At 37.3% G+C, this 16,386-nt stretch overlaps 5 protein-coding genes across 9 annotated transcripts; 3 read left to right on the forward strand and 2 right to left on the reverse strand.

Annotated features, from left to right (window-relative positions):
* Window positions 1-1,311: 1,311 nt before the first annotated feature.
* On the forward strand, window positions 1,312-3,772 carry l(2)10685 (5-methylcytosine rRNA methyltransferase l(2)10685). 2 transcript variants are annotated; one of them, XM_066730038.1, is made up of 9 exons: window positions 1,313-1,479; window positions 1,554-1,602; window positions 1,667-1,849; window positions 1,916-2,276; window positions 2,358-2,540; window positions 2,621-2,901; window positions 2,960-3,084; window positions 3,145-3,282; window positions 3,342-3,772. In XM_066730038.1, exons 3-9 carry the CDS (start codon window positions 1,775-1,777, stop codon window positions 3,481-3,483), a joined length of 1,305 nt encoding a protein of 434 aa, XP_066586135.1. In that variant the 5' UTR covers window positions 1,313-1,479; window positions 1,554-1,602; window positions 1,667-1,774; the 3' UTR covers window positions 3,484-3,772. The 2 variants fall into 2 exon arrangements, with proteins under 2 accessions (XP_066586134.1, XP_066586135.1); XM_066730037.1 differs by having other exon boundaries at window positions 1,312-1,602; window positions 3,342-3,483.
* On the reverse strand, window positions 3,553-6,832 carry MFS3 (major facilitator superfamily transporter 3). The gene is made up of 9 exons (XM_066730036.1): window positions 6,153-6,832; window positions 5,992-6,072; window positions 5,266-5,501; window positions 4,944-5,177; window positions 4,777-4,864; window positions 4,474-4,703; window positions 4,117-4,399; window positions 3,807-4,048; window positions 3,553-3,729 (listed from the first exon to the last, which is right to left on the reverse strand). Exons 2-9 carry the CDS (start codon window positions 6,002-6,004, stop codon window positions 3,553-3,555), a joined length of 1,503 nt encoding a protein of 500 aa, XP_066586133.1. The 5' UTR covers window positions 6,005-6,072; window positions 6,153-6,832.
* Window positions 5,436-7,735, forward strand: LOC136775350 (sperm flagellar protein 1-like). Of its 2 annotated transcripts, XM_066730039.1 has the most exons (6): window positions 5,436-5,572; window positions 5,681-5,864; window positions 6,248-6,425; window positions 6,822-6,966; window positions 7,023-7,310; window positions 7,390-7,735. In XM_066730039.1, exons 3-6 carry the CDS (start codon window positions 6,372-6,374, stop codon window positions 7,647-7,649), a joined length of 747 nt encoding a protein of 248 aa, XP_066586136.1. In that variant the 5' UTR covers window positions 5,436-5,572; window positions 5,681-5,864; window positions 6,248-6,371; the 3' UTR covers window positions 7,650-7,735. The 2 variants fall into 2 exon arrangements, with proteins under 2 accessions (XP_066586136.1, XP_066586137.1); XM_066730040.1 differs by lacking the exon at window positions 6,248-6,425.
* Window positions 7,651-8,297, reverse strand: LSm3 (U6 snRNA-associated Sm-like protein LSm3). The gene is made up of 3 exons (XM_066730041.1): window positions 8,158-8,297; window positions 7,992-8,099; window positions 7,651-7,916 (listed from the first exon to the last, which is right to left on the reverse strand). Exons 1-3 carry the CDS (start codon window positions 8,191-8,193, stop codon window positions 7,734-7,736), a joined length of 327 nt encoding a protein of 108 aa, XP_066586138.1. The 5' UTR covers window positions 8,194-8,297; the 3' UTR covers window positions 7,651-7,733.
* A 99-nt stretch (window positions 8,298-8,396) lies between these two features.
* SCAR (wiskott-Aldrich syndrome protein family member 3 SCAR) lies at window positions 8,397-16,015 on the forward strand. Of its 3 annotated transcripts, XM_066730034.1 has the most exons (10): window positions 8,397-8,720; window positions 9,131-9,163; window positions 11,513-11,854; window positions 11,932-12,085; window positions 12,149-12,263; window positions 12,396-12,428; window positions 12,946-13,235; window positions 13,301-13,608; window positions 13,684-14,094; window positions 14,181-16,015. In XM_066730034.1, exons 3-10 carry the CDS (start codon window positions 11,581-11,583, stop codon window positions 14,360-14,362), a joined length of 1,767 nt encoding a protein of 588 aa, XP_066586131.1. In that variant the 5' UTR covers window positions 8,397-8,720; window positions 9,131-9,163; window positions 11,513-11,580; the 3' UTR covers window positions 14,363-16,015. The 3 variants fall into 3 exon arrangements, with proteins under 3 accessions (XP_066586131.1, XP_066586130.1, XP_066586132.1); XM_066730033.1 differs by lacking the exon at window positions 9,131-9,163; XM_066730035.1 differs by lacking the exons at window positions 9,131-9,163; window positions 12,396-12,428.
* Window positions 16,016-16,386: the final 371 nt, after the last annotated feature.

Here is a 16,386-nt window from a genome sequence, read left to right on the forward strand (position 1 = left end):
TTGCATGCCAATCGAATCCCCCTTTTGATATACCTCCTCTTTCATTATTTCTAGCAATTCAGAATTTTCACGAGTCTCACTTTTCTGAAAGGGTACAACTACGATGTATTAGTTGGGATTATAACCTGTCTGCCACACCCTGTACTACGGACCAACTGGGTATCGCAATACAACTACTCCCGAGATTACATATAAGGTAATAGTTGGTGTACTCTTCGAACTTTATTCAAAAAGTTCAGAAAAACAGCAAACAAACCTACTGAGTGTTTTGCATCATGGAATTTATTCGTTTCTGATCTTAGAGATTTAGGTATTAGATTTAATGTTTAGTATAGTGTGCAGAAAATGCATCAAACACAAACAAATTTATTAATGGATCGAAAACAGAATCAAGATCGGTTCACTCGTTACACCCCAGTTAGGACTAGGTTCTTAAGTTTGTTTAGATGTTTCCCCCCTATACCTTTTTTTCTTTGGCTGACACGTCGCACCATACCTCTATTTCTCTTATCAAATTATTCTTTTCTATGTATTGGTTGGAAATAGTATTCTCGGAAGGAACAAGAAACGTTTCACGATTATTTCCGTTACTATCATTGAAAATAAAACTGGATACCAGTGGGGGTCTAATTTCTTGGTATTATACTTATTACTATTTCTAGTTATCGTTTTTTGATCCTTTGGATGCATTTGCTTATTCCAGATGCCCCCGTGGTTTTATCGAAATCTCCACTATCGTAATTTAGCTCAGCTTTCCGTAAATTTCTGTTCCTAAAAGCTTACCGGATGTGCAACTGAAATAGACCGGACATTTCACTTTTAAATTTTCATGAATTTATGCTCAACTTCGAGCCATTCGCCCTTTGGATTGTTTCAAAGAGATGAAATCAACTGTAATACCTGAAAACATATATAGGGTGGATGAAAAAAAAACTGAAGAAAAGAAGAAGCGGGTAGTAGTCATGTAGAGGCAGTAGTACCGTAATCCCAAGTTGGTTCTTTCGGTTGTTTTCTCTATCCAGCTGTATCTGTAGTTCACGCCCTTCTCTTCCAGCATAGTACATACACGTAGAAGTCCATGTCTCTCTCTGTGTATACGTGAATACTCGTTCCTTGAAACCTTCACATAAATGCAATGCACTCGCTTAACGGGAATAAACGCTCATTGCCATTTCTCTTCTCTCCTCTACCCTCTGCCCCCTAACAATAATACCGCCAACCAGTAACCACAGTTTTTCGAACAGAGTCGCCATCTTACGATTGCTACACCTATCAATGCTCACACAGCTGATCCTGCTGATCCAGCTGTTTTCATTAATTAATATTTGGAGTTCAGACTTTTGATTTTGTGCTCCTTATGATGCCGATAGTTTTATACCGCACTAATATCACATCACATCGTGCATTTTGTTTACACAAGTCGTATTCATTTTGATATTTTGTGTTAAAATATAAATTAATTGTATAAACATTCGACTTGTAAGTTTTATCTCTTAATTACGAATCTTCAATATTTAAACTATGTCCTTGTTATTTAAAAACATTATTATTAGAGATCTAACAAAGGTGCCAGTTAGATTTAAAAATCATAAAAATCATTGGGTAAGTCTTACAAGAATTTTAGAAAGAAACTCTAGTTTTGTCTAAAAACTCTCTTCTATTTTAGTCAGTCTTAAGAAAAAAAGTAGAGCCCAAAGACAAAGCTCTAACTTATTTTGATGACTTTTATGCAACCATCTATGGAAAAGATTGGAATTTTATCAGAGAAGCTTTAATGAAGGAAGAAACTAAATATGTAGCAGTTATAAATAATTTAAGTGAGCCTGAAAGAATCGAACAAGAACTGCAGGTAAATGATACTTATTTCATTTTAATTTTATCTTATATCTTTTTAATTGCATGTTTTAAATTACAGCTCAGAGGTGCGCTGAATCTTAAATCAGTTTATAATATTTATTTACAATCAAATAAGAATAAAGAGAAAAAAGTAGCTGATGTAGAAATAAAATCTGAAAAATTAAATCAAATAATTTCAAATGTTCAAATGACTAAAATTGAATCCTCCCTGCCTGAGGATTATAATGTTTCCTTGAAAACAGAAACCTCCTTGAAAGACGATAAAGAAAAGTCAGATGATTTTGAGACTCAAATAAATGTACAGCTTAGGTCATTGGAAGAGGATTTACAAGACTATGAGCCAGATCTGGAAAGGATTGTGGATCTCAATGATGGAAACGCAGCATTAAACGAATATGTTCCAGCAACACAATTAAAGGGTATGATATAATAGGCTTTTATAAGATTCTTTTTAATTTATCTCTTTATTGCAAATTAAATTTTTTTTTCATTTAATTTAGGTATGGAAGATTGGGTTTTGGAGTCTGATCATTATGCTTTTTATGACAAGGGGGCAGACTTTTCTGTAATGTCCATCGAGGAACAAGTTTTACTGTTTCCAGAGAGATTGAAGGTATATACATTTGAGGAAGGCAGTAAGGAAAGATTTCCATCACCAAAGAAAGGGGCTGCTGGTGTTAGTGGTTAGCATTAATTTTCATTATTTTACAGAAATTTTAATGTATCCTTAATGTTTAAAATATTGCTTCATTTTTTTCCATAGATTACTTTCTGTTTGATGGTGGTTCCATTTTGCCAGTCTTAGCACTGGATGTAAGACCTGGTGATTTGGTTTTGGACATGTGTGCAGCTCCTGGAGGAAAAACTTTAGCAATTTTGCAAACTTTCAATCCTGCTTTATTTGTCGCCAATGATATATCGATGTCCCGAGTGAATCGAATAAATAAAGTTTTAAATGAGTTTTTAGGTGAGATAGAAAACTCACAATTATTTGTAACTTGTAACGATGCTAGATCTATCGAAGACATCGATTTGTATAATAAGGTACGTTATTTAATGTAAAAGATTATTCATATTTTACTTTCATAGTTTTTATTGAAAGATTTTAGTGGATGTGCCCTGTACGACGGACAGACATAACTTACACACAGATGAGAATAATTTATTCAAACCTTCCAGACTCCAAGAGAGGATGAAATTACCAGAACTGCAAATGGAGATCTTAACGTATATAATGAATATACAATTTGCGTTTTAATCTTATTTTACATTTATACATTTTTACAGGAACGCATTAAAGATAGTGGCTAAGGGTGGAACTGTGGTTTATTCAACTTGTACTTTAAATCCTATACAAAATGATGGAGTAGTGCAGGCAGCCCTAAAAAATTGCTGGGAGCAAACCAGTCACGAAATGGTTGTAAAGTAAGTTTTTAGCAATTATTTTAATTTCACAGAAAATCTGCAGTTTACGTTTATTACAGAGATTTATCAGTCGCTTTATCCCCTTTAAATTGTTTGTTTAAATTTGGCAATTATGGGTTAAAGCATGGTCATCTTGTTATACCGACAATAAGGAAGAATTGGGGACCTATGTATTTTTGTAAAATTATGAGAGTCAAATAAATTAAATGGTAAACAGTAAACAATTATGGTAATATATGGGGTAAAGAGTGAACAAATGAGAATAATACATTAATTAAGACTAGTTTCTTTTAGAGGTAAAGTTTGGTCATTGGCTTCCTCATCAGTCTCCTTAGGTCTGTTCCAAGGTTGTTCTTCACCACTACCAAAAATGCAGTAAACTAAAATTTCTATAAAGTACAATCCAACAGTAATATAAAATATGATTCTCCATGCCTCTAGGGTTTGCTGCAAAAATTATATTTAATTAGTCTATGCTATTAAATAGGAGAAGATTAAGAAAAAGTTAATAAGAACATTCTTACGTTTCCACGAGTTAACTGGCCAACAAATATTGGAACGAGAAATCCAGGCGTTGTAGCAATACAATTTGTAATAGCTACCAGAGTTCCAGCAAAGTTAGGAGCGATATCGATATGATTTGCCAAGAAACCACAATACATTCCCCCGATGCATGTCACGCTAAGTGTCATCAATACTACCGCCAATGTTCTATTACACCCAATATGGGATACACCCAATAGGCAAATCATAGGTACAAGCGACGCTAAAGAAATATCATAAATGAATCATACAAGTATCATCAAATTTTTGCTTTGAAAAAGATATACCTACAAAATAGAGTTCCAATTTTTCTAGATTGTGTAATTGTGATCAATTGTTTGTTTTGCATAATAGCTAAAATCTTACTAAGGAGCATCGTAAAAATCCACATGCACAAATATGACACAGAGGAAAGTCCAGCATTAGAGCGCATGTCGAACTTTAAGATTTGATTCATAAAAATTGGTAATTCTAAAAGCAACATGTACCAACCAAAGTTACTGCAAAAATGTGCTATTAAAATGGCTATGAATGGCTTTGAACAGAAGATCTCTTTCCAAGGCATGGGTAATTTCTATAATAAAATTAATGATAATAATTATATAGCAAAAACATTGATTCAATACTGAAAATTTTGTAATGTGGAACCTTTTCCTCTGTGGTAGATTTACTTTGTCCCAAAGACTCCATGATATACAGCTTTTCTTCTTGTGAAATGAATCTTTGCTGCTCCTCTGGTGAATCTTGTATCATCAACCACCAAGCTGTGCACCAGATTAAACACAAAGTGCCTTCTATATAAAATATCCATATCCATCCTAGATTGGCAGCCAGTAATCCAGACAACAACACCGAGATGACAGTTCCCAAAGCTGTTCCTAGAATGATCGTAAATCTCAATTTTTGTAATTGGAACAGCATCCATTAACTCGATCGATCCTAATTATTTACCAGCGTAAACAATGGATGCTATAACGCTTCTTTCATTAGGCGGCGCCCACTTAGCTATCATCACGTGCATAGCAGGAAAAGTGACACCCTGAAATGTAGCAATTTTATACAAGTGCTTCAGTGAAACTGGTCAGCGATATAGGAAAATACGAGTAAGTTGAACCAACTCCTCCGATGCCTTGGATAAATCTCAACATTAAGAAAAGAGAAAAATGTAGCTCTACTGCAACTGGTGTCAATATTGAAGCAACCACATTGAGTAGAACAGATCCATTCATCATCCACTTTGCTGATAAGCGCTCTGCCATTCTTCCACCGGGCACCAAAGAGATCATATAGCCCCAGAAATAAGATGACAGGATTGCACCTTGAATAGTTTCATCCCATACGAAAGGACCATCCTGCAATTAACCGTTAAAACTGAATTAAATTGTTATCGAAATATCCAGAGTAATGATCAATTTTAATTTATAAAAAGAAGAAAGAAACCTCGACAAGCTTTGCTGTATCATTGACTGTATGATCACCCATTTGGCACACAGTATCAATGGAATCGGTAGAGAAACTATTTTCAGATTCGTTCTTTCCGATTATTTTTACAGCCGTATGGTTCACCATAGCCACTAAGGCGACACTAACGTTGACCTTGAACCCATAAATGATGGCGAGTCCAATGGATCCCAATATTGCCATTAAATACCTTATTGGCAAAAACGTTCTTTTACCTGTAATGTTATCAAAGATCAAGCAACCAATTATTGGATATTAAAACTTTTCTTTTCAAGAATCTGCTAAGGTTTGTACTTATTTCGGAGCAACGTTCGAATACATACCGATTAACATTTTGTTTGCGCAAGTTTACTGTAATGTGATTCACAAATGTGTCAAGATAATGTTTTCACAGAATTTTAACGAGAAACCCTCGGCGAAGAAAAAAAAAACGAAATAAATGGAAAGGAAGAATGAAGAAAAAATAAAATTGAATCTTTACGTGTTTACGAAGTTTTAAAACGGATCTGCGACCGCATTTCTCGCGATAGAGATTTATCTGAACTAGAGGGCACTTCAAGGGCAAATCAGGATGTCTCGTAAGAATGTTTTTTACGTGAACAATTAAATGTACCCTATCAGGATGAACTGTTCCAAGTATGCTTTTGCATTTCTTTTGATTTTGGTATATAATTTAACTTTTTTTTATTCAAAGGGATTACTCACCTTCTACGGCCATTTTTTTCTTCTTATTGTAAATTATCTTATTTCACTGAAAACTCTCGTCCTATGATCGAGCTGTCAATACTAATAATTATTATTTAATAACGAAATTAATGAGGCGTCTGATGCAATTGAATGTAAAAATATTGTTTTTTAAGAATTACTTTATTTTGTAGATGTAACAAGGGAATAACTTGTGGTACTTTTCTTTTACTATGCGCTTTGTTTATAAATTGTTGTAATAACTTTGATGATTTAGCAAAATAGTGGATGGACGCCTAGCCAATTGAAAGTCGTTGAAAAGACTGAAGCTAAAGAAGCTCTCCGTCCGCTGATGCAAAGCCGGCGACGGGCACTGGGCGCTCTCTTCCATAATGCTATAAATGCCGCGCTCACCAATACATCGAAAAACCTGGACTCATAGGAAGAGAAAATTCGTGAGGACCATTCACGTCACGCTTTTCATGCTTTCCTGGACTCTCATGCTTCACACGCAAACGCCACGCGGACGCGGACCGCAGACCTATTGGTTTGGTTTAATACGTGTCGACCATGCGCAATACAGAAAAGTCTGTTTGCATTTATCGATACCTGACTGGAAATATTGTCATTTCTTTATTTATAACTCTCTGGCTTCACTCATACTTTTGGGTTCACAAGCTGCAATGAATGACCGTATGCTAGTTAATGCTACATAATCCCAACCATCCATTGGTTAATTTCAAATACCCAATTGTGTTCTCACTCTAATTGAAGCACCCTTTCGATATATCGCTCTTTTTTTTATTTCATTCCAATGTTTATAAATTTGTACGATTTTCACTTTCTGACAGCTTCAAGTTCAAAATTGCAAAAATAAAAAATATCGAAAAATGGAAGTGGAAGGAGAGGAAACTTTGACTGAAATTTACAAATGGATCGACAATGTGCCGTTTTCAAGACCAAAAAGAATTATCGCAAGGGATTTTTCCGACGCTGGTAAATTTACCTCTTCAATAATGATTGTGTATACACTACAATCAGATTTTCCTCAGTTCTTATGGCGGAATTATTGAAGAGATACTACCCAAAAGTAGTGGATATACACAATTATATCCCTGGAAATAGCGTAGCAAAAAAAATAGATAATTGGTGTACGCTGAATCGGAAAGTTCTGTCAAAAATTGGCATGAAGCTGGGAAAGGAAGTAATTGAGCAACTGGCAAATTCTACTCCTGGAGTTATTGAAAAAGTCCTGTTGGACTTGCACACAAAGATCCTAAAGAATTCCAGCACAGACAGAAGTTCTCTATATGCTGGTTTAGAAGAGCCTAGTGCAAAGGGTATTAAATAAAACTATGTGGGTCTTGAGAAATTATTCAATGATAAGAACAAAACAAGTAAGTAAAATTTCATTTTCAGAAATTGGCTCAATTCTTGATCCTGATGGGATAGCCAATAAGTCTGTGCCACGTTACGTGTTTGTTAAGCTGAAAGAAGAACTGCAAGAAAAGGATGAATTAATTAACTCCCTGCACAGGAAAGTTTCTCACCTTGAAAGTATAATGAAACTGAAAGAGCAAAGAATTGCAGACTTATCAGCTCAGATTGTCAACTCTACTGGGCCAAACCTGTCTCCAAGAATAAACAGTCTTGAATCTGTCTCTAAAAATTTAAACTAACTTGTTGGTAGAAAAAAATATCATTTTATTTGGAACGCAGCTTATTAGTTAAAAAATACACATGGTAAAAAATTAAACTTGATTTTAAATTGGTGCTCTCATGCTTGGTGGAGAGACAAGAATAACACCATCTCCACGCACAAAGAGCATAGAAATGTTTCTCTTAGTAGTTCTATAAACCTCTTCGTAAGTTTCTTCATCAATTTCAACAGTGGTTACTGTCTCTTCTGCCTCTCCTAGGACCATATTTAAATGCTGGTCATATGCCTACAAATGATAATTTTGAACAACATTAGATCTTTAACAAAAAGCAAATAGCAAAGTAAAAAAAAATAAGCGTACGTGTAACCTGCCTCGCAGCTCTCTTTCGTTTCTCATCTTAACGTAGATCCTTTCATCTAAACTTAGTCTAATGAGATCCAAAGGTTCTTTAACATTGATAGCCGGCACCTATCATTCGAAAAATAAAAATTATGACAGGTTATGTTGACAGACACCAACAAATTACCTGTTCAGCCTCGTCCAGCATTGCCAAGTTCGCCATTTTGAATTATACTACGGGACCGAATTTGAGGGGAGAGATTACCTATGGACGTTTGCGCGCCGTATCCGCGCACGAGCTGTCGTCGCCACAAAAGCCTCTTGAAATCGGATATGCAGGGGGGTTAAGCCAGTGGCGCCACGTTGAGATAGAAGAGAGAAATTAAGATTTGCCAGACGTAGCCAAGAGGACGCTAGGCTGAGAAAGCAAGATTTGCTTTACCGAGGCTGCTTGCTATTGCGTAGAGCGTTTGTGGCAAGCAGTGTGGCAATCAGTACAGCACCAGTACAGCCATCATACAGAGAGAAAGAGAGCGAGACAGAGAAAAGGGGAGAGAGAATAGCAAAGAGTAACTATCAAGCTGTGAGCACCGAGCAGCGCAGCTCGTCAACAGCGAGCAACGCCATTTTCTGTGGCAGAATTCGGCCGTGCGATACATTTCCACGACCCCGACGAGGAAATCAAGGCCACCGGTCTTGTAAGAGGTTTTCGGTGCTATGTGGCAGATATCCACCGGCTTCCTGGATATGGTGAGTACACCCAACCCGGGAACATGACGTCTTGTGTCACTTTCCAGAGGCAACGCTAGGGATGGGCTCGTTCTTCCCCTCCAAAACCTCATCCGTCTGTCCACCAGGAATACATCCTACTCATCGCAAACGTCATAATTACAACGTTCGTCTCGTTTCCTTCAAATTTTTATCCTGACTGTTCATTTACTTAAAAGATGGGCGCCGGCTGTCCGGGGGGTGTTCTTTTACTCTCGACAGTCGCCAGCATTCGTGAGTCGACCCTACACCTACACCACCATATCCACCTCCACCACCTATATGCCCTTCCCTCTTTCGACTAACCTCACTCCTTACCCTGCTTCAACAAACTTAGACCATTTTATCAATAAACCTTCCATGCTTATACCAGTTCATCTATTTTTTCACAGATTCCTCTTCGGATAAGGTCGACATACTGGTTGGTTCGTGTTTCGCCTTTTTTCCTTTGAAAAGAGCAAATGTTCATTTGCAATCACAGCAGTGATGAGAGATTCTTGAGATGTGTCATAATGCGTTTTTTCTCTCCCTCTCTCTTTCTCTCACAAACACACACATGCATATTCTTTCATTAATATTTTATTAGACGAGTTTGCCTCTGCGTATAGTTCAGCGCGTCAGCCTGGATTACTGGCGTGAAACATTGTGGGAACGCAATTCAATTTGTTACCCATGCCCCAATTAAAAGTTTTACCCCTTTGGATGTCCTGCGAATCCCGGAAACGCTCATCTATGCTTTCATCAATTTTATTCGTGCTGTACTATGTTTATCTGTATAACATATATACCGGGTGGACTGTTAACTTTGACTAAACCTATAAATTTGAATAATATCAATAATTTTATGTAAAAGCTTTTATGTTGTTTATATATTCAGCCTTTAATGAAGGAATTATTAAATAATAAAAATTGCTTAATCCAAGGTTTCTTTTTCCTTTTAAGAACAAACTGACAGCCTGGCTAATAGAAAAAGAATTTTGAGTAGCTCTGCCAGTCAGAAGTCTCGAATTAAATAATCTTTAATTCGTTATAATTTTATTATTCTTGGGTAGATTTAAAAATTATAGAGAAACTTTCTTCTTAGAATATTCGTATTATCGAATTTTATAGGTTTGTCTGATGTTAATTTGCCTCCCAGTATGTCAGTCGTTCAACCCAGAAAAAATACGTAAGAAAGTTTTTTTTATCTATCGATTAACGATATCACATTTTTCCATAAGACATCTCGGAATGCAAATAATAAGGTCTCAAAACAAGGTTCTATGCAAAAATTTGATACTTCTAACATTTACTGAAATACACGTTTTCTTGCATCTTCACTCTGCGTCGTGTTAAGTACCGAACCTTGTTATGCATGTACTAGGTGTAAAATCCATTGCATTCCTTTCAATAAAACAACTCCACGCTGCCTACAAGATTTATTACGCAATCGATGAAACATTCACTGGTCTCTTATGATTCACTGGATGTGAAAATTCAATATTCTTCTCATTACCGACTTCACTTCAAAGTTTACAAAGTTGACCGTACCTCGACAGTCTGGACTCTTAGCGCCAAATCTATAAACCAGACTAACCTCAAACTTCGATATAACTCTTACGGAAATAGTTAAGTATTCTGGTAAAGATTATAGTAACACCGAATTCTTGGATATTTGCACTGGTATAAGTGTTCGTTTTTTTATCTTTAATTTTCAAACTAAGATAAAAAGAGACATTAATGTACAGTGTTTGCTCTTTTTGCCACACTACCGGATCGCTGCAATTGGTTAAAATAAGATAAGCATATGCTTTCTCACTCTAATTTATTATACTAGTGCAACAGTGTAACGAAAAGAAAAAGACCTACAGAACGCAATTATGCAAATCTCTAAATTCGCTATAAAAAAAGGCGTGCATAGTTAAAAGAATGCAAGTTAAATTGCAGCTCGGTTTCTAAATTTCACGCGTGCTGCATCTGAAAAGGTTGTCAGTAGTAATTCTTGTTATCGACAGTTACAGAAAGTTACGCGAGGAGCCAACAGGTTGGAAAAAGTCTCAGCTAACGGTTCGCGCGTATCGTTTCTCTATTTTTGCCAATAACAGGCAATACGAGATTCTGTGAAAGAGTGGGAAGAGGGGGGAGTGGGACGAAGAATGCCATCCGTACTGAAAAAATTAGAGTCACACGATAAACAAAATTCATGGACAGAGACGAAATAACTCGCTTGAAAATTGTCCCAAGATACTAAATGAATTCCAGTGAATCTCATTTCAGTTTACGCCATTTTCCTGGATGCCCGACAATCTCTTATTTCACGACTCTCTGCGACTCGATTGGATCATAAAACTTTTGCACCAAAATTCTGCTTCTTTGACGAAGTCAGAGGACTGTCGTAAACTGTTGATAATACACGTAGTATTAGATACGTGCCTAAAACATTCCAACGAGGTTATTCCATCCAGTACTTCTTACAAACAGAGGCAATAATAAATAATCTGTTGGAATAAGCACTGTATAGGCTTACTTCTTCTCTGTTTTGAACTTTTCTTTTTATTTCTAACCTCTTTACAAACAAAACAAAACATGCCTGCAATATCCGAGCGAATTTCTGATGCCTTATCTTGATTAGACGTCGATATTTTCCGTTGTAAGCAGTGACTGTTTCTATTAGTCAGCAGAGACCTTGCCATGTTGAAAGCATAAATAGTACTATTTTGGTGTTTAATTAAAAGCAACAGTGTCTCCATCTGCTTTTATTACCTAAAATGTACTGACTATTTTTTTTTCTATAGATAACAAGAAAGGCACGGTGAGGCGAAAATAGGATTGAGACAGGAAGGACAGTAAGGCTTGGAAGAAAATGCCGCTTCCTAAGCGGCTGGTGGAGCCACTGCACGTGGCACGAGGAACGATACCAGAGAATTTCCCATTGACCTCGGAATTAGAGGCTGCTACAAATGGAACTTTAGCAAATACAATCAGGCAATTGTCGAGTCTCTCCAGGCATGCCGAGGATCTGTTTGGGGAACTTGCGAAGGAAGCACACGGTCTCAGCGACCGTGCAAACTCTCTCCAGGCCAGGATAGACAGACTTGCCGTGAAAGTCACTCAACTCGACAGCAATGTTGAAGAAGGTTCTCTTTTTCTTGTACCTTGATTCAACGTTGATTCTTTTTTATCATGCATTGTACTCATATTTATATGATTTTAGTATCCCTGCAAGATATACACATGAGGAAAGCCTTCAAGAGCTCGGTAATATTCGACCAGCAAGTTGTCTCCAGGGACACAATGCCCACAGCTATGCTAGAGACCTACAAACAATGCGACACGCCCCCACCTCTGGACAAGCTCAATATTTATCGGTAATACATTAATCTCTGTTTTAGTCTTTGTTACTGATCACTCACCGAGTATCTCGTTTTTAGGGAGGATGGTAAGGATGGTTTAAAATTTTACACGGATCCGGATTACTTCTTTAATCTCTGGAGCCAGGAAATGCTCAAGGATACCGAGAAGAAGCTGCACGATAGAGGGAAGAAGGTGAGAATTTGAACAGTTGGATTGATCTTGATGGGCAAATCTTTCTTTGTTTCTCAAACAAAATGAAATACTTTCGTATATAAAGATTAAACTGAGTTCTCTAACGAAAAAACTCTGTCCCCTTGGTTATAGACCGAGTCAGAATATGCCGAACCGTTCAGAGAGGCAAGTCGATGGTTTGGATCTTTGTAGTTTCTTTATCACCACTTCCCTCTTACTTGAATCATCAGTCTTTTGCCAATTGTATCTTTAATCACTCTATCACTATCGATTCCTTTCTCATCATCCCTCACCATACATAATATCAGATTCACCTTTGTATTGCGTGTGGATTTTTCATTAACCAGGTTTTTTGCGCCGACATAATTGCGCTAGTTGCTCGCTTTTTTTACCCACCTCCATCTCATGTATCATTTCAAGATTCATTAAATCCTTCGCTATCTCGTTTTATGATTGGTCACATCGAGCCAGCCATGCAAGTTTTTCCTTCAGTGTACAACTTTTCCATATAAATAGTGTTAGATTACATTCATAATCGGATGTGTTATTGGCAAGGCCTCATCTCTCACCTCTCATCGTTTTTTCGGCTTATGTTTGATGCAAGTGCACCGAATCTCAGTTTATTGCATAAAATCGTCAACAGTCGAGGGCAGTCTCTTACGAAGTTCCTTTCTTTCCACAGCCCCATAGACCGAGAAACGAGGGTGGTGGCGGAGGAAGCAGGCATAAGAAGCGTGTGAGGCAACCGCACAATACCAGAGAGAGGCAGCGACAGTTGGCTGTAGGCCATGGGGAATACATAATGCCCGCACAAGGAATTCAGTATAGGGCACAGCATAATATAACTGATGAGGCATTACTGGGGATGGTAATGACCGAGCAACGACCACCAAGGCCCAATAGTATCGAGCTTAGAAGAAGTTACCCTACGGAAGAGCAACATTTATACAGTCCTCCCACTGATCATTACAGGTACCTTAAATCAAGTAAAGCTTTTGTTAACTTTATTGCTCATGGTACTATTTTCATGGTTTCAGGACAGCGAATTACGTAGCTCAAGGCTACGAGGATAGTCTATACAGTTCTCATTACGGTCCAGGACAAGGACAATCAGGCAGTGATACGTATCAAAGTCCTGGACAGAGTACACCGAGCAGGGGAGGTCGTAATAGACCATCCCAGCCACCACCAGCGCCTCCGAGTAACGCATCCAGCAATTCCACACCAACAATAGCATCTGCCAATAATACACCAACCAGGGGAAGATCAATGAGCACCGGCAGAGATACTCTACCCCCGCCTCCACCTCCACCTGGTGAAACCATGTCACCACCTCCCATGAATGGTTACAAGAATTTATTCTCCTAATTTTGGTCGCATCGTTAATGAATGTGGTAATGAACGAGAATTTGTTTTTTAGGGTCCATACCGTCTCACTTGCTTGCCAGAAACGGAAGTCGTTCGAATAGTCCATTGCCGAGTCACCACGGGGCACCAATAGGAGTTCAAATGGGTGCAGATGAAGTGGATCCGGCACCCCACGATTTGCCACCTCCTCCCCCGACTCCAGACCCAACCCCTTCGAGACCAATCTCCCCTCCCTGTAATATTCCTCCTCCACCACCACCACCTCCTCCACCACCTGTCGCCAATGGACCACCATCCGTACCGATGGCGCTGACGAACGGCGACATTGCCAAGATGATTGCCACTAACCCACCAAAACTCAGGCCCGTGAAAAATATGATCGATGCCCAGCTCAGGAAGTCCGTTAATCCAAATATTCCCATTGTAGATCCTAGAAATGATCTGCTCAAAGCTATTAGGGATGGTAACGAGTCGTTTCATTATTCTTCTCCTAATACATATGTATATAACAATATTAGAGTGGTATCACAATACTTTGTTTTTATTTAGGAATCAAATTGCGCAAGGTGGAGAAAAACGAGCAGAAAGAAGTCGAAAGAGTGAATGCACTGAACGACGTAGCTTCGATCCTTGCACGTCGGGTAGCTGTGGAGTATAGCGACAGTGACACAGCTTCTGAGAGCGAGTGCGACAGTGAAGGTTGGGGCGAACAGGAAAGCAATCTCGCGTGACCCGTCTCCTTTCCATCCGCTGCTACCGCCTCATAGATTCTGCTTGGCCGAAAATTCAAGCATTCGACAGATCTGGTCGATTATTTCGACAAACAGCAAATGGAAAAATTGTAACTCTTCAACATTCTACAGATTGATAGTAAAATTTCTTCGCGTCTTTTTTTCTCTTGACAGAGAAACTAACAGGAAGCTCGCCGTTCTATTTGCCGAGTGATTAAAATCAAGTAAAAGTACTGTGTCCAGAGGCGCTTCACAGTACCATTTAAGCATACCAATTTGCTAAATATTTCGTTTCATCTGTATTATTTAATTTCTCGTGCGTTCACCTTGCATAAGAACTGAATTTCGCTGATGATAAAAGGTCTTGGCTGTATAAACGGGCGCTCTATTATTATTATTACTATTACTGTTATCACTCTTGATCATTATTATTATTATTTTAAAGATAATACGATTCAAGCCAAAACACACGATCACAGAGAGCTATTATTTTTATTTGTTGTTGTATAAGTCTGTACAATATTCTCGGTTACACTTGATACAAAGAAGGAGTTGGCATAAGGATTATTTAATTTTGCATGTTCGAGGATCTTCCATGATTTTACTCATTTTCATTTATCTCGTTGATAAGCCTATCTCTAATAGAGTTGCCAATCCTGCGCAAATCAGCAAGTAAAGGAAGCCAATTGTGATTTATTTTGCATCGAGATTATTGAATTGCTAGATTAATATATGTGGATATATATATAAATATATTGTATAAGATTAAAAAAGGTATATGTATATTGATCGTTAAACTATTAATCAATTACGAGGAATGCTGCAAGGAAAGTAGTTTTTCTATTTTTCAGAAATTTTTCCTAATGTTTTTCGTCGGATTGTCGATATGCGGCCGATTGAATCGTGCTGTCAGGTTTACATTCTTCATGGATGCACACGGAATATAATAATATTGTATAGACTATTGGCAGTGTGTCATTTGCATTTATCATGATCATTTATTATACGTGTATTATAAATATTCAACATATCGTATAATACACGTATAATACTATCACATACCGTATATGATTCATTAGGATTAAATGACTTAAATTAGTATGCTTGATCTATTTCGCCAACTACGACACAGTATTCATGAAAGATACAAAGTGTGAAGGATAAGGGGGGTACAAGGGAAATTTAGTGGAAGTAGGAGTCCTCGAGTGTTTTACACGAGCCAAGTTCTTTACCTGTTTTGCAATGTGGTTGCGTGTGCTTATCGTCGAGGAGTTTGATGGGGTTTTGCAAGCGGCTGAGAAGGAAGGTATATATAAGAATTGATCAACCAAATCTCTGTATCCCTTTTCGTACTTGCACTCAAACAAAAGTCTTTTATTAATCCTTTGATTAAATATATAGATTAATCTATGCTCGATCGATGCAATAAGAAACGATGTTAACTCTTCTACCCCTGTATAACTGAAAATAATAACAACCAAAAAATGATGCAAAAGGTGAATGATTAAATAAAAGTAATAATAATCGCATTGGAGAAGATGGTGTACACCAGAGTGTGATCGTCTTTACTATCAATATACAATTGTATTATTAATATTAATAAATTTGTAGCAAAAACTGTACAGAGCTAAATAAATCAAAAAACTTTGATAAACCATATTCTCTCGCAATCTAGTTACAATTACACATGCGTTTCTAGAAATCCTGAGTTCCCTCATTATTCAACAATATCACATTTAATGCTCAACGATGAATTAATTCTGTAATACAAGTATCTTTCTCACGAGAGAAATCAGTAGTAGATTAATTATTGTTTATCAATCGAAAATGTGTAATAACAGAAATGCATTATTATTATTTGCTAAATAATTTAATTTTTTGTAAAGCTATGTTAATATTTTGTTTTTCAAGAACTCTCATATTCGAAGGATGAAGGAGATGGCAAGATCCTGGATGAGGTCATTGAGAAATCGCGAGCATCGACACTTCCAATTAATCATTTTCATGCGCAATCAATGCCTGGT

Source organism: Prorops nasuta, unplaced genomic scaffold, assembly GCF_024137725.1.
Source record: "Prorops nasuta isolate Cenicafe-Biocafe unplaced genomic scaffold, Cenicafe_Pnas_1.2 PNAS00008, whole genome shotgun sequence".
Taxonomy (NCBI): domain Eukaryota; kingdom Metazoa; phylum Arthropoda; class Insecta; order Hymenoptera; family Bethylidae; genus Prorops; species Prorops nasuta.

What these genes read in the sequence shown, in the direction of transcription:
- MFS3 (XM_066730036.1), bottom strand. An exon ending in TTATCCAAGGCATCGGAGGA is followed by an intron (nt 4,865 to 4,943) that starts GTTGGTTCAACT and finishes GCTACATTTCAG; the next exon opens with GGTGTCACTTTTCCTGCTAT. An exon ending in AATCTACCACAGAGGAAAAG is followed by an intron (nt 4,400 to 4,473) that starts GTTCCACATTAC and finishes ATTTTATTATAG; the next exon opens with AAATTACCCATGCCTTGGAA.
- LOC136775350 (XM_066730039.1), top strand. Translation starts at nt 6,372, where the DNA reads ATGCCGCGCTCACCAATACATCGAAAAACCTGGACTCATAGGAAGAGA. An exon ending in AAGGGATTTTTCCGACGCTG is followed by an intron (nt 6,967 to 7,022) that starts GTAAATTTACCT and finishes GATTTTCCTCAG; the next exon opens with TTCTTATGGCGGAATTATTG. An exon ending in AGAAGAGCCTAGTGCAAAGG is followed by an intron (nt 7,311 to 7,389) that starts GTATTAAATAAA and finishes TTTCATTTTCAG; the next exon opens with AAATTGGCTCAATTCTTGAT.
- LSm3 (XM_066730041.1), bottom strand. Translation starts at nt 8,193, where the DNA reads ATGGCGAACTTGGCAATGCTGGACGAGGCTGAACAG. An exon ending in TGCTGGACGAGGCTGAACAG is followed by an intron (nt 8,100 to 8,157) that starts GTAATTTGTTGG and finishes TTCGAATGATAG; the next exon opens with GTGCCGGCTATCAATGTTAA. An exon ending in AGCTGCGAGGCAGGTTACAC is followed by an intron (nt 7,917 to 7,991) that starts GTACGCTTATTT and finishes TATCATTTGTAG; the next exon opens with GCATATGACCAGCATTTAAA.
- SCAR (XM_066730034.1), top strand. Translation starts at nt 11,581, where the DNA reads ATGCCGCTTCCTAAGCGGCTGGTGGAGCCACTGCACGTGGCACGAGGA. An exon ending in CGACAGCAATGTTGAAGAAG is followed by an intron (nt 11,855 to 11,931) that starts GTTCTCTTTTTC and finishes ATATGATTTTAG; the next exon opens with TATCCCTGCAAGATATACAC. An exon ending in CCTCCCACTGATCATTACAG is followed by an intron (nt 13,236 to 13,300) that starts GTACCTTAAATC and finishes TCATGGTTTCAG; the next exon opens with GACAGCGAATTACGTAGCTC.